This window comes from Mauremys reevesii, linkage group 11 (assembly GCF_016161935.1).
Source record: "Mauremys reevesii isolate NIE-2019 linkage group 11, ASM1616193v1, whole genome shotgun sequence".
In the NCBI taxonomy this organism is placed as follows: domain Eukaryota; kingdom Metazoa; phylum Chordata; order Testudines; family Geoemydidae; genus Mauremys; species Mauremys reevesii.
In genome coordinates this window covers 65,166,980-65,183,298 of record NC_052633.1, presented here as the reverse complement: position 1 = coordinate 65,183,298, position 16,319 = coordinate 65,166,980, and the positions used below count along the sequence as shown (strand labels likewise).

Below are 16,319 nucleotides of genomic sequence, written 5' to 3'. Positions count from 1 at the left end.
GTCCTGAAAAACAAACGTATACTTATTGTTCTTCAGCTGGGTTATTAGTTAATCACTGCTCTTTCATACTACAGGGCTTCATGAAGAGAATAGAAGAAAAAGGGGTTACTGAAGATATGAAAGGAAAAGACAAGATTGTATTTGGCAATATCCACCAGATTTATGACTGGCACAAGGAGTAAGTTGGACTTTTAGGTATCTTAGACAAGTGTACCTCAGCAAAGGAGAGAGAATTGGAAACCAGGCTCTACTACCAAATTTACTTTGAATGAACTTTGTGCAAGTCATTGAAGTCCAAATTTGCAAGCTTTGGGCTCCAAATAAAAATGGCATGATTTTCAGAGGTACCCTCCTCTCCCCTGGACTTCAGCAGGCACTAGCACTTCAGAAAACAGCTTTTTATTTAGGTTCTAAAATGTGGTCTTAATCCTGATGCTTGAGATTCCTGAAGTTGACACTTTTGGTGTCATTGGATGGTAGGCGTAAACAATAAAAGTGGGCTCAAGATTCTTTGAGTGAAAATGACTGGGCTTAATTTAGAGTTTTTTGGATTTGTGGGTGGTCAGTACCTCTGAAAATAGCTCATGCAACGTGTCCCAGTAAAACAAGATTCAGACTGGAATGGTAGAAACAGGCTAAACTGGATATGGACGTGGAAGGAATGGTGCACGTATGTGAAAAGGGAAAACAGTAGGTGAAAAGCTGCATTAGTCCATGTTTTCTAGTCAAATGTAGAAGCTGGGTCAAACGCACAGTTTGGAATTCCTCAGGGGGGTGGTACGTTGCTGGATACTAGCCCCCAGAAATCTGCTTAAGATAAGCTACTTTTGGGACTTGAAATAAGCATTTATTTACAATGTAACAATGAGCAACATCGTGCTTTTAACCTTGAACGTGACAGCCATTGCGGCTGTCTTTTTTTTTAATCGTACGAGAACAATAGTTTCATTGACTCTGAAGTGCATTTCAACCCTGGCATTCATAAACATTTCAGCAGCTACAGCTTGCTGCTGCAGAGCTTGCCTAAAACAAACTATCTTAATTACATGTTGCAAGGTGCCTGATTAGAATATTGAATTCAGACATTTATTCCTCAAGCGTTATCCAGACTTTCTAAATAAAGTCAGATTTCCTCTAGATCTTCTGTATTGTTAATGAAACTCCCATATAGAAGCAAATGGACTTAGATTTGTGTTAGTGATTTCTTATCTATAGTTCTATTGACTTTTTTTTGTAATGGCGTTCTTGAAATGCATATCCCTGACCTGTGAGACTGGCACAAGATAAAGTTAATGCTATCTGCATCTTTTAACACCTGCACTCTTTCTGTAGCATTGGAGAAAGTATGGATAAACTCAAGTAAAATCGAAGTATAAATGGTTATAGGTCTCTTTGGCTATAGACCTCCATCTGGCTGAGTTTGTGCAGTGTCTTTGCTCCTCACCAGTTCTACTGTTGCTACTATCAATATTATTTTATTACCATAGACCCTAGGGACCCCAGTCACAGGCCAGGACCGCATTGTTTTAGGCCTTCTTTTCGTGCTGCTGCTTTTGCTGTTTAACCACTTATACAATATCTAGTGAAGGTGATTCTCCTCTGGCTGAGGGCAGCAAAAGGGAGGGTTGATGATCAAACTCCTGAGCTTTCTGCTTTTTAAAAACCCTATTAGTTGGAACTTGAACCTCCAAGACTTACCGGGTACCTCATCGAAATGTTTCATTTCATGCACGGCTCTCTGAAGTGAATCTTCCTTTGCAGGCCCTGGACCTTGCCAGGACCTGTTTACTTCAGACAATGCTGCTTCCCATGCCAGGCATCTGCAGTTAAGATCCATGAAGGCGTTCAAACTGGAAATTGCTCAACATAAGAGAGCTGCTGAGAAAGGAGGTTCTACCTCCTTCGAAGGCTGTTAAAAACTATAAAGGTCTCTAGAAACATAAAGCACCTAAACAAAGCTCATTTTTAGGCATCTAAATAAAATTCTTAGAAGGGATTCAAGCTAGAGGTCTCCAAAGGTGCAGGTCAATGTAAATATTGGTTTGTCATATACTTGCACACTGATAACTTTTGACCAGCTGTAGTTAGTTTGTAGTCAAAATGTTTAGTGACTAAAAATAGCCTTAGACAAAATGAAGGTTTCTACTGAAGTTTTCAGTGTGGTCAAAACTTTTCATGGGTCTTACCCAACTGAACACTTTTATTTCAATTTTCAGTTTTCAGAAGATGTTTTTGATAAATGGATTTTTGTGTGTTGGGGGAGGGGGAATTAACTCCAAACTTCTGCAAAATGTCTCTTGGCATTTTTCAACCAGCTCTAATGAAAACCGCGGAACAGAGTAAAAGTGAACACTTTAAAATCCAAGACCTGATTTCCTTTAAATTTCTGCCTTCCGCCCCCACCGTCACCACACCATCCCAACGATGTTTTGATAGGTGCATGTTGCACCTAAGGGAAAAAGCCAAGTTTTCCCCCTCTTCAGTTATTGTGGAATTCTCCAGCTGTGATTGGATAATGGGGGGAGAGGGGGGAATGGTGTGGTGGGGGTAGGAAGGGGAAACTATTTTGAATTGCTTATCTTCTCTTTACTTTCAGTTTTTTCCTAGCTGAACTGGAAAAATGTCTCCAGGAACATGACCGTTTAGCACAGCTTTTTATCAAACATGTGAGTTTCTACATTCTGATTTTCACTAACTTTTTTTCCTCAGAAAAAGTCTCTTCCTTCTAAATTCAGTTTGACCATATTGATTTGCTATGCTTGTGTATTAATATTTTTAATCCAGATCTAGAATAAGGCTGACACTTTTGTTTTCTTGGCTACTGAATGGCTGTCCTGGGACCAATCCTATTCAATTTATTCATAAATGATCTGGAGAAAGGGTAACAACAGTGGTGGCAAAGTTTGATGATATACTACTAAACTACTCAAGATAGTAAAGACCAAAGCAATTGAAAAGAAAAAAAAAAAGAAAAAAAAAACTAAGTGATTGGGCAACAAAAAATGAAAAATAATAATTTAATAAATAAATGTAAAGTAATGCACAAAAAAAAAAAAACTATACATACAACAACATGGGGATGGGGGCTATTTACACAACGCGTCAAAAAAATCTTGGAGTTATTATGATATAGTTCTCTCTCTGAGATGTCACGCAGTGTGCAGAGGCAAAGCAAAAAAGGAAATTAGGAATCATTAAAAAGGGATAGGGGAATAAGAAGAGAATATATATATTATATATATATATATAAATCACACCCACACCACACCTCAGAACATGTGTGTGTGGTCTCTCTCTAAAGACCTCAAAAAAGATATTAAAGGTTCAGAAAAGAGCAAAAAAATGATTTAGGGTTTTAGGAGGGTCCCATATGAAGGAAGATTTAAAGAGGAGAGACTCTTCAGTTTGGAAAAAGAGAGAAGAGGGGGACAATGATAGATAAGTATAAAATATAAAGAGTGATGTTGAAAAAGGAAAAGTTATTTAGTAATTTATTTTACTTATCCCATAAATAAAAGACTGAAATTAAAAAAAAAATTAATAGGCAGCAGGTTTTAAAACAAAATAAAAAAAAGTTCTTCTTCTTCGCACAGTCTCCTTAGGAACTCTGAGAAGGAAGGGGTTAGGGAGGAGGTTAACTAGGACTATAAAAATGTTAAAAGGGACTAATTCATAATGGCTAAGGCTATTGGCCAAAATTAGCCAGGATGGGTAAGAATGGTCTGGTAGATGGAGATGGATGGCAGGATGGAGATTGGATGGATGGAGAGAGAGAGAGATCATTGCCTCAGGGCCTGGCATTGGCAGGGCACCTGGCATTGGCAGGCATCGGGATAGAGGCTTAGGTGGATAGGGGACAGCCTTGGACCTTCGGTTATAGCTGGGTTTCCCTAAATCATAAAACCAGAGGCAGTGTGTGCCCCTCTCTCTTCCCCCAATTTGCTACTTGGATTGGAGGGACTGAGCATGTATATAGCTCAGATACTCTGCTTACTTTCTCCAGACTGAGGAGAAGAGCTCTGTGAAGCTTGGAAGCTTGTCCCTTCCACCATCAGAAGCTGGTCCAATAAGAGATGCATCACCTTCCTTGTGTCTTGTATCTTGGCGCCAACAACCTGAACATGTTTGTGACACTAAGATTTGAAAGCAATTTACTTATTTCCTGGCTAGGAGTCTCTAGGTTTTTTTAAAAGCACAAAATGGGAGGGACTAAAACTTAGCACATCTTGATGTACTCATTACTATTTTTTTTTTCTTTGGCTGAAGTGCAGAGAGCAAAAACACATTTTCCAGGAATATTTCTCATTTGATTATCGGCATTGCATTTTTTCGTGCAAGGAATACTTTGTATCATGCGAGACTGAAATAACATTGGCACATGGCATGCAGTGTTCTCTGAAGATCATGTGTTTTAAGAATAGTTTTCATCATTGAATTTACAATTTATCATTGGTTGCCATAATGTTTAAAACAGGGGTGGGCAAACTTTTTGGCCTGAGGGCCACATCTGGGAATAGAAATTGTAAGGTGGGCCATGAATGCTCATAAAATTAGAGTTGGGGTGAGGGCTCTGGTTGGGGCCAGAAATGAGTTCAAGGGGTGGGGACTGGGGTGCTGGGGGGGTGAGGGCTCCAGATTGGGGTGTAGGCTTTGGGGTGGGTCTGGGGATGAGCGGGTTTGGAGGAGGCATGTAGGAGGGTGCTCTGGGCTGGGACTGAGGGGTTCGGAGGGTGGGAGGGGGATCAGGCCTGGGGGTAGGGGGTTGGGGCATGGGGAGAGGCTATGGGACACAGGCTTCAGGCAGCACTTAGTTCAAACTGTTCCCAGAAGCAGCGGCATGTCCCTTTTCTGGCTGTTATGCAGAGGCACAGCCAGGCAGCTCTGCATGCTACCCTTGTCACAGGCACCACCCCCTGCAGCTCCCATTGGCTGCAGTTCCTGGCTAGTGGGAGCTGCGGGGGCCACACTTGGGGCGGGGGGTAGTGTGCAGAGCAGATCCCCCTGGCTACCCTTATGTGAAGGAGCCAGAGGGGGGCCATGCTGCTGCTTCCAGGAACCAGGTGGAGCACTGGAGCAGGGCAAGCACCAGATCCTGCACCTCAGCAGGAGCTCGAGGGCTGGATTAAAAGGGCTGGCAGGCTGGATGTAGCCTGCAGGCTGAAGTTTTCCCACCCCTGGCTTAAATAATAAGTGCCTGTTGCTTTTAACTTAAAGTATGTTGTCCAACTTCTTGGTGTTAAGTTACTTTTAAAAGAAGTAAAAACACTGGGCCATACCCTTGGCTAGCATAAATCTTCTGTGGAGCTATGCTGAATTACATGCAGTGAGGATCTGGCCCCTTGTTTAAAGCTTCCATCTGTCAAACATATGTGCACTTGACTCCCACTGTTAAACTCAGTGGGACCACTTGCCAAAGTAAAGCTACTCGAGTGCCTGACTGTTTAGAGGATCAGGGCTGCATTGTGTAAATATTCTATAATGGGGAAGGAATATTGCCTTGATTGCTTTTCATCGAGAGACTCGGGGTCAGCTAGAATAGACCTGATTCCGTTGCTTTGCACCTTTTGAGTAAATGAGCATGATCAAACAGAGCAGTTCTAGCATCTTTCTGCCACTCCAATCATTTAATAAAAATATAGTAGCTAATATCTTGTGCATCTTGCCTTCACAGGAGAGGAGATTACACATGTATGTGGTGTACTGTCAAAACAAACCACGATCAGAATACGTAGTAGCTGAATATGATGCATACTTTGAGGTAAGGTTGGCCACATTCACTGGATACTATTGCTGCCTAAACCTGTGCTGTGAGGTTAAAGGAGAATTATCCAAAAACCTATGGGTTTTGGCCCTGTTTGGCTAAAGTAAAGGATTTTGTGATATGATTTATTCTTGTATACAAGTATATTCTGTTTACAGTATCTCTTTCCAGCAACTCCTTTTAATAGAAGAATGGGAATTTGAGATAAATATTCCTTTCCAATTAATGGCTAGGCTATTGCATTCCAAAAGTACAATTCATTTTCCTCTCTCACTTTGCAGAGAATAGTCAGGACTTTGGGTGGGGTATATTTTGTTTGAATAATTGGTTGACTACTGTTGTGGTGTTTAGGGAGTTTATTATTCTGCTGGATGATTTACAATTAATAATTTCACCCTCTCCCCAGACTTTTATGTTCACTCCAGGAAGTCTTTGGGGCTATCTAAACTTTATAATGCAAAACTTGAGTAACAAGGGGAAGGTGCTTCATTTCGTTAAAGGGTATGTCACTGCAACCTTTCATGCTCTTCAGGATTTCTTCATGGCCATCACCTGACTATAATGGGAAGAGCAGTCTCCAGATCTCGAATTCCTGCTCTATCAGCTCAAATTGAAAATGAATCCCAAATCTTTAGATTAGATTAGCTTCCGAGTATTTTGCCCAGTACGTGCCAAAAAGGACATTTATAGACTTTGAAATCCTTTTGGTTTTCTAAAATGTCCCCTTGCTCTGGCAGAAAATTACTCTTTAATCTTCTTTTTATTTTGTGTCGTTTACCATGTCCTGTTTTCCTGTCTTTGCAAATAGAATAGCTATAAGTGTATTTGTGTAGTTTGTTGTAACTATTTATTAATATTGTGGTGATTAATATTACTTTTTAGGAGGTACAACAAGAAATAAACCAACGGTTAACCCTCAGTGACTTTTTAATCAAACCTATTCAAAGAATAACCAAGTACCAGCTTCTACTCAAGGTGAGTGTAAAGATGCAATTTAGGTTAAGCTAAAGATCATTTTCATCTTGCATTGGACTTTGACTTGAATCAGTCTGAATTTCATTGTAACTTATGAGGTTTGTCTCTTAAAATTTGACATTTAAAATTATCTTATGGGGTATGTTGTAACTAACCATCTCTTTAATCCAAGAGAAAAGTTAATGATAATGGAGCTTCTTTTCAAGTTAGCCTCTACAATATTTGTTTGTCTGTAGATAGACATCCAGCCAGCAGAGGGGGCCCCAGTTAAGACATTTCTGAGAACAGAGTTTGGTAGCTGATGACTAATGTCTTATGTACGTCAGTCTGTTTTTTGAGACCCTTCAGTTGCTTTACCAAATCTTGCTAGAATAATCAAAGATTTAGAGATTTTCTGCATGAGTTGCATTGAAATTAGAGCTGATCTAAGCTTTTGAGGTTTCTAGTTTTTTTTTTTAAAAAAAGCATTGAAAATGAGGGGCTTTTTTAAAATCCAATCTCATTTTGATGAATTTTGTTTGGGGGGGGGAAATGAACAACTGGAGGGGAAACTAAACTTTTTTTTAATTTTTCATTTCATGATTGTTGGAAAATGCCCACTGCTAACTTTTTTCCACCGTAGAAAATAAAACTAGCAAAAGGTGGAAAACGGTCGCTGAAGAAAATAGTTCATTTTCCCCTTACACATACACTTTCTTAACTTATACCCCATAGGAAAAATTGAAGAAAATATTTTCTGACAATTTTTTTCCCAAAGAAATGCCCACCAGAAACATTCCTGTTTTCTGGCCAGCTCTAAATGGAATAAACAGATGTGTACTGAGCTTCTGTATGTTCATATACTGTGCCCTAGAATGAGAAATGCATAGATCCAAATTTTCAGTGTCTACTTTGGGAGTCCAACTTAAACACACGACATGATTTTTCAAGGATTCTGTGCGCCCACAACTCTAGCTGCTCATCTCTTTAAAATCTAACTTGAGGTGTGTAATTTTAGTTGCCCAACATGAATCACTTCTGAAATTTGGCCCATAATCTATAAAGGTACTGGTGGTTTTTGTTGAAGCTACTTAGCATATCAAACTGACTGCCATCAACCCATGCTTTGGTAACTGTACTAGTTGCAAAAAAGTAATTGCATTTGTCTATAAGACTTCAAAAGGGGGAAAAAAGGGTATCTTCAAGTGTGTGGGCTTGTGACTGAAAAGAGGGGACTGAGTCAGCATTCCCAAACTCTAATTTTAGTTCTGTCCTGCTTTGTGAATTTCAGCAAGTCATTCAACCTTTTGTGCTTGTTTCCCCACCTATAAAATGGGTAGGATATTTTCCCTACCTCACAAGCATCTTTTGAAAACTAATTCATTTATATTAAGTTTTTCAGAGATTCTCAAGGGCTGTCTAAGTACAGCTTTCATTTTCTGTGGAGTTACATCCTGCTGCTCGTTGGTGGAGACAGATATATAGATACCAACTGGATAATGGGTATCTTTCCTAAAACATCTTCATGAGAACTGTCTTGCTTTCTTTAGGATTTCCTGAGATACAGTGAGAAAGCTGGGCTGGAATGTTCTGATATAGAGGTATACTTTCATATCCTAGTCTCTGTTGCTTTATCTGGCTATTGTTGAATAATTCAGTGGAATTTTGTAGAGAGAAAGCAAATTGCCAATAGAATATTGGAGATGAGTAAAGAGACAATTACTTATTTCATGTTCCATTTAAGTTAGTTTATTTTCTCTTCTAGTTTAAGCTACATGTAGTTGGGGCCCATGCCTGCATGCCAGACCTCCCATTGATCAGGGGTGGGCAAGCGTTTTGACCCGAGGGCCACATCTGGGTGGAGAAATTTGTATGCAGGGTGTGGTGTGCAGGAAGGGGCTCAGGGCAAGGGGTTGGGGTACAGGAGGGGGTGCAGAGTGCAGGCCTCAGCCCAGTGCCACTTACCTCGAGCGCTCCAGGGTGGCAACGGTGCACAGTGGGCTAAGGCAGGCTCCTTGTCTGCCCTGGCCCCGTGCTGCTCCCAAAAGTGGCCAGCATGTCTCGTAGCGCCTCCTGGGGGTGAGGTGGAGCAGGCAACTCTGCTGTGTGCTGCCCTTGCCTGTGGGTACCACCCCCAAAGCTCCCATTGACTGCAGTTCCCCGCTCCCGGCCATTGGGAGCTGCAGGGGGTAGTGCCTGCTGGCGATGGCAACACAGAGCCCTTCCCTCCCCCCCGGGGCCTCAGGGATGTGGTTCTGGCTGCTTCCGGGAACGGCGTGGGGCCAGGGCAGGCAGGGAGCCTGTCTTAGCCCCACGGGGTTGGCAGTCCCATGGGCCGGATTGAAAGCCCTGACAGGGTGGATCCGGCCCACAGGCCGTAGTTTGCTCTCCCCTGACCTAGCTACATCAGAATCATGCCTTTGTAACTTCTAAAAACAAGCATGCCTCATTCGTTTTTCATTTGATTGGTGGCACCTGTGTTTTTAACTTTTCCTTAGAGTGCTCTGGCCTTCTCATAATTTAATGTATTGTTTTTGTATTTAACAGAAAGCAGTTGAATTAATGTGCCTTGTACCAAAACGTTGCAATGATATGATGAACCTGGGCCGCCTTCAGGGCTTTGAGGTATGGATCTGTCTGTCTTTAAGCAGTTAGCTTAAAGAGCAGCGCTCAAGGGGCTATGAGCATCTTTTTTTTTTCAATAACTATCTCCAAAGATTGTCCTTCAGCCTCTTTAGCCAGTATTCTGCTCTCTTAACTGTGAGCTGTATTCCTCTGGGGTTCAGGGGGAGGGATGTGACAAATGTATACCTGCAGTTCTAAAAATGGAACAATCCGGTACAGGCATCAATCTGATGCCTGTTACTGCCTCTCAAAGCTTGAATTGCAGACTTATTTGCTCTGCCAGAAGGAGTGGCCTCACAGTCAGACTCCTCTGCTGCTTAGCATGATAACCCAAAACCTTGAGTGAGGTAGCTAGACATGAGGGTGTGAGCACCTGTGCAGCTTCAGAGAGGGCTCTTAAATGATGTACCAAGTTGACCGATTCAACGCAGGAATTGACTATCCTGGTAAAATGCCTAAACTCCGTTAGGCCCAGCATGTCTTAAATAGTAGCTCAAAAATTATAATGAGAATATAGTTGGGAACAGGTATAAAAACATTCCACTGGAGACGTGACATTTTCTGTCTTGGAAACACAGTTGGTGGTGATGAGAATAAAGAACAGCCGTGTTAGCACTCTGAGTGAACTCTTGTCAAGGAAGGCAAAGACTTTTTAGTGTCAAGTCCAGAGGAATTCTGCCTTTCTGAGAATTCAGTGCTCCTTGGAAACCCCAGAACATGTGTGAACACCAGCAGATCAGCCCTTGGGCTGTGTGATTTTTTTTGTTCTTATCCATATGCATGTTTACATTGGCAATTTCTCTATTTTTCAGGGCAAGCTGACTGCTCAAGGAAAGCTGCTGCAGCAGGATACGTTCTATGTAACTGAGCAGGATTCTGGAGGGCTGTCTCGGCCAAAGGAGCGCAGGGTCTTCCTCTTTGAGCAAATAGTCATCTTTAGTGAACTTCTTAGGAAAGGCTCTTTAACACCGGGCTACATGTTTAAGAGAAGTATAAAGGTAAGAAATGGGAAAGTCCTATTTGATAAGCATTGGCTACTTAACCATGACTTTTCTATGCTCTGGACTGACTTTTAGGCATACCAGTCCTCAAGTGCCATATATAAACCTTAGTCTGCAGTGTTCCCACTAATTTTCAGTAATATGGACCAAGGATAGTATAAGGACAACTGTAAATCTGCCCCTGCACAATTCAGTAGCTGACTTTACAAGATATGCAGCAAAGGGCAGGTCTGAACAGTTAACATCTGTTGCCTGGAGCTTTGCATGAATAAGAGTTGGGTCTACTGAAGAACTAATGATAGCAGGAGAAGGGGCTTCCTAATTTTCTCACCACTAGGAGTAGAGAAGGGGAAACTGAACCAAAATGATCTTGGACCCCAATTCAGATCTTAAGCACATGCTTAACTCTAATAGGGATGCTTTCCTGAATCCAGGGGGCCTTAATCTTCAGTCTTTGCTATTACTTTATTGGCCTACTTAGTGTTGCAAGAGAGACTATTCAAGGTGGAAATGTGTAAGAACACAAAAACCAATAACATTAAACTGTAAATCTCAAGAACAGTTGTAAATCCTGGTGTCTTTAAATCGATTTAATTTTAAAATCACTTCCTATCTTTCCCCCTCCCAGTGGGGAGTAAAAGGGGGGAGAAAGACATCAAGTGACAAGAATTAACCCTAATTTTTAATCTAGAGGCCAGGGAAGTTGACTTCTCAATAGGTGATTCTAGAAAGTGTGAAAATGTGGGTTCTCTGGAAAGAGCAATTCTTGCATTGTATGTTGAAGATTTATAGAGAAAAATAAATATCTACCAATGCCAAAAGAAGCAAATTTGGCCTAGGGCTATCTGATAGCTTCCAGTTAAACTGCACTTCAGGGCATGCCTTTGGTACACTGTTAGCTTGAGCTATAACTCTATTTTTGCCCCAATCCAACTACTGTTCACGCACAGGTCTCTAATTTGAGTTAAGTGGTGCTTTAAGCTTCAACTAGCCAGCCCATCAGGGGAGTAAATTGAAGCTTGAGTCTGATTTGATCACCACTCTTGCAGATTGGCTGGCAGCTGGCAACACTGCCTAGACCCTACCTGGGCTTCTCCTGTCCACCTAGGTAACCCACCTCCCCAAGAAGCAGTAGCTGGGTCAACAGAAAAATTCTTCCATCAACCAAACGCTTTCTGCACTGGGGATTAGGTGGACATAGCTCCATCTCTCAGTGGTGTGGATTTTTCACACCCCTGATGTGTAGCTATTCAATGTAAATTCCCAGTGTGGAGCAGCCCTCACTTGAGCTGGCGTAGATCCAGCAGCGTAGATTCAAGCTAACTGTTGCGGTGAAGACGTGCCCTTAGAATGATGTGGTGTGTGATGTTCTTCTGCTTTCTTTGTTGGTGGCAGTTTTCTTTTAAACTGAGTTAATTTGCAGAATTTCTTCCCCATTCACTTGATAGGCAGTTCTTTTGTATTCAGGGAACTGAAAATGAGAGAACACTTTGAGCTGGTTCACACATGTTGTACATGGATGCTCAACACCTCTGATATGCATATTGGAAATACATTGCCTAGATCAGGGGTAGGCAACCTATGGCACACGTGTCAAAGGCGGCACGCGAGCTGATTTTCAGCAGCACTCACACTGCCAGGGTCCTGGCAGGCAGTCTGGGGGGCTCCGCATTTTAATTTAATTTTAAATGAAGCTTCTTAAACATTTTAAAAACATTTACTTTACATACAACAATAGTTTGGTTATATATTATAGACTTATAGAAAGAGACCTTCTAAAAATGTTAAAATGTATTACCCGCACGCAAAACCTTAAATTAGAGTGAATAAATGAAGACTGGGCACAGCACTTCTGAAAGGTTGCTGACCCCTGCTCAAGACCATACAGATGGATGTTGAGAGATCTGGGATAGCTATTGAGGCATGAGACTTAAACCTGAAAAATCTGCCTGTAGGATGCTAGACCTTCATTAAACAGTGTCTGGAACTTCAAGCATATTGGAATTTGATTCTCCTGATTGTAATCAAATGATGGTTTTAAGTTAATTATATTCAGGAAATTAGTACTATCACTTTATCTTTGAATGCTGCTGAGCCTTCTACAATGTAACCCATGCTTCCTTGGGTTTCTTGCAGATGAACTATCTAATCCTTGAAGAAATAGTGGATGATGATCCCTGTAAATTTGCTCTTATGAGCCGGGAAACTTCAGAACGAGTCATTTTACAGGCTGCCAATCCTGAAATTCAGCAAGCTTGGATACAGGACATCAATCAGGTTCTGGACACACAGAGAGACTTCCTAAATGGTATGTAGTTTCTCTCTGTACAGTGTCTTCTGCACTAACAGAATCTACAATGTTCAAATGTTGTCTTCTGCTGCAAAACGCTCATCACCTTCAGGTTCATAAGGAAATATCTCAAACAGAGAGCTCAATCCAGGCTGCCCATCTTTAAGTAGCTGTTGGCACAAAGCCAGGCCACGTCACCTGAGAGTCTCTCACACAGAGGAATCCTTGATATATTGATCTTTCCTTTTTCTTGCAGAGGAAAGGCTCATGTGCTTGTATAGTACCACCCCATGCAATGATCTCTCTACCTAGTTCAGGGACTGCATTGTGATAGGGAGAATCTAGGTGACCAGTGTAGAGGTATGGGAGAAAGCGTATAATGCCACCATAATCCTCAGACCTTTTAAATTGTCCAGAAAAGTTTATACAGCTCCATGCTGTGTTAATGGTTCCATGGAATTCTTGGTTGGCCCAGGAACAACAGTGGCTAGTGGGGTCTGACTCTGGCAGCACTTGTGACTTCCTGCTAAAGTATATGGTTGATACAGTGTGTTAGCCAGGTTCAGAGGCAGGTTTTATCCCAGGGAGCCAAATCCATCCCCCCAGCAGCATGCTGCTGGGACATATCTGTGGTGAAAGCCTCACAAAACTTCCTTGCTTTTTCAAGGTCATGTCTCCCAATGCTTGTTATCTGCACTCAACATTGTAAATATAGAAGCACTCAGAGGCCATAATCAGAATCCACTCACTCCAGAATGGTAGCCTGGCCTTCAGCTTGCACCCCTAATAAGGAGAGGCTGTCAGGCTCTGAAACAAGAGCTTAGAGTAGTGTCAACTCAAAGGTGTTTGTAAAATGAAAATTTGCCCCAGAAATCTGAATGTCCTAAACATTTGATGCTGTGCTCCTGGGAGAGTGCAGAGCATTGCATGCATCTGACATTTGGGATGCCTGAACGGTTTGGTTAGCTGAATTGTCTAATCTCTACTATATATATATATGCATCTGGTTCCCCTTTTGGACTGCAGCCACTCCAAAAGTCAGCTCACCATCAGTTCAGTCAAACTAATGCAGAGAGCGGCTGCAGAACTGGGCTCGCTCTCAAATGTAAAGTGTGCAGAGGAAAGGAAGATATGAAACTTATTTTTGGAATAACATTTTTCCTTGGTTATTTAATCCTTTCTCTTCTCCTCCCCCCATTTTTAGTAAAAATGCTGCACTCCGTGTCAGTCCCCTGTGAGGTTTTTCATCTCCTCAGTGTTAGGAGGGATGCTTCTGTTGTGATTTCTTGATTGGATTAATTTGATCTGTGACACTTTGTCCTGCATTTTCCAATTGCTGAATTGGTCTCTCCGCATTCCATTTAGTTTACAGTCTGACCAATGTACAGAGTACTGATTCTCTATCTATGATCTGTCCAGAGCCATTGTATGTCATGCAGCTTCAAACACCAAATCCATACTTAAGGATTTCTAGTCTTTGATCCTGGTGACTCTTCCTCTCTTCCCTCTTCCAAATAATGGCAATAAGTGTAGAAAGATTTGTAAGCTCAGTCTGCCCCTAAACTTTGACCAGCTCACAGTGATACCTCGTGCCTAATAATACCAGGTGGGGCTCTAGATACAAGCTGTCACAGGACCTCTTGCCATCTCGTGTAGGCTGATCAACTCTTCAAGTGGAAAAGACCCTAATATGGGGGGGAGGGGTGATGAAGTCAGAAGAAAAAGGGTGTCCTCTCTCATTCCCCTTCTCCCTTCAGAATGATAAACTGGGATACTTTACAGTAAAAGAGAGGCTGAGAAAACTGCAACCTCTTTACATCTCTCCAGTTCCATTTCTCCCCCTCCAAACTACCTCTAACCTGACGGGTTCCCCACCTACACCTTCATTTATCATTGACTTCTATCCTCAGACCTGCCAACCCAACCTTTCCCCCTTACCACCTCAGAAAACCCCATTCTCCTCTGCTCCACACCAGCTCAAATATACAGCCTTTCCTTTCGAATCTCTCCACAACCAAACACTTTCTCCTGCTCCCAGACTCACTATTTTGGGTTTGCAAAACCCTGACTTAGCTTGTGGCCCTGTACCAAGGTTATAAGAGAGCTTGAGGGCATGCATCTTCTAGAGATGAATGACCAACTGAGGTTAACATTCTGATGCCATCAACACCAATTGCCTAGTTGATAGCTTCCAGGAACTGCCCTACACCAAAGTAGTTATAGCTCATATACAAATCCTGCGCTTCAGCAGGGGATGAGACTAGATGACCCTTGCAGTCACTTCTAATTCTGTGGATCTACAGAAAGATGTAGCCAGGTCCAGAGTAAGCTACATTTGGTGATAATTTGGTAGCTGCGGTTTCTTGTCTATACAAGTGGGCTACGTGAGTAGGTGGTTTTCTGAGTATGATGGGGGCCAGTAACTCTTTTAGCGGCCTGGGTGTCAAGTACTTGAATAAATACATACCACATACCACATACTTGTACCTTGTACCTGAATCATTCTGATATGTGCTGCTTGAAATAAAATGTGACTGTTTGTTTCTGTTGAAGGGTTAAGTTTTTCAGCATGCTGTAGCATTAGACAAGCAGCTCCATCATAGCAGTAAGAGGAGTCTTGTGTTTGAATCATTATATACTGTACTGTGAGGTGGTCTCAAGATGTCTAAATGTAAATGTGCTCTTCCACATGTGAGGCAGTTGAGTATCCCTTGGGTTTACTTTGAAAGCAATATCTGTTTATTGAAACGACCTCATGCAAGTCATGTACTGCACATCAGGTTACAGTGTGGCACAAGCACCGATGCATCTAATTCTCTTCCTCTCCTGCAGCACTACAGTCGCCCATAGAGTATCAACGCAAAGAGAGTACCTCTGCTGTAATGAGGCCACAAGCTAGTAGGGTGTCTCAGCCCAACAGCAGACCCTATTCTTCTGTTCCAGTAGGGCCTGAGAAGCCTTCAAAGGCTACAAGCCGTAACCCATCTCTGCCACCCCTGAAGATATCTACCTCCAATGGCAGTGCAGGGTATGAACACCACCAGCCTGGGGACAAATACGAACAAAGCAAGGTACTTTATTTCTGCTCACCATTATACTCAAGCCTATCTTTCTTTGTATCATGGAGTATCCATGAAATTATGAACTACTCAGGTCTGTAGAAACCAGCTCGCCAAACCAGTGGCACAACAGAATAGGTGGCTTAAAAATCAAAGATGTGTAGAACTTAAAACACAAGCAAACTTAAGACTCATGAAAAGTGGGGTGTTCACAACCCTGGTGACTGAATTTCCCTGTTTACAGCACAGGAAGCTGCCATGAAATGTTCTACCTCAATCTTAGAACAATATGTCCAGCACCCTGACTTGGAGATCAGCTCTGTGCTTATCCTTTCTGAGGCTAATGAGTGCAAGTTGTGGAGATAGTAAACATCAAAGAGAAAACCTATTGCAAACAGAGCTGAGACCATGAACTCAGTTCACATAGGCCACCAAATCACCACTGGTTCAAATGCAGCCTTGACAGGGACCAAAAGCTGTTGTTACAAGTCCAATTACTGTGTGATATGTACCTGCCATTGTGAAATGGCTCTTGAGTGTTAATTTCATATTCAGACATCGGCTTTCACTGCTTTCTCCCCCCCTCCCTCCCTGCATCCTGGTATAGATTTTTTTTTTTTGCTACAATA

The 16,319-nt window shown here is 42.0% G+C and overlaps 1 protein-coding gene across 22 annotated transcripts in view; it reads left to right on the top strand.

The window, feature by feature from the left end:
- KALRN (kalirin RhoGEF kinase) overlaps positions 1-16,319 on the top strand; it is a 737,748-nt gene that overhangs the window by 678,695 nt on the left and 42,734 nt on the right. For 21 of the 22 annotated variants that reach the window (XM_039494013.1, XM_039493996.1, XM_039493992.1 and 18 more), the window contains 9 exons: positions 75-178; positions 2,597-2,666; positions 5,672-5,758; positions 6,644-6,736; positions 8,266-8,316; positions 9,263-9,340; positions 10,153-10,338; positions 12,478-12,649; positions 15,464-15,702. In XM_039494013.1, the coding sequence (XP_039349947.1) occupies positions 75-178; positions 2,597-2,666; positions 5,672-5,758; positions 6,644-6,736; positions 8,266-8,316; positions 9,263-9,340; positions 10,153-10,338; positions 12,478-12,649; positions 15,464-15,702 (1,080 nt within the window). The remainder of the gene's footprint in view (positions 1-74; positions 179-2,596; positions 2,667-5,671; positions 5,759-6,643; positions 6,737-8,265; positions 8,317-9,262; positions 9,341-10,152; positions 10,339-12,477; positions 12,650-15,463; positions 15,703-16,319) is intronic. The other variant, XM_039493997.1, reaches the window with a different exon arrangement.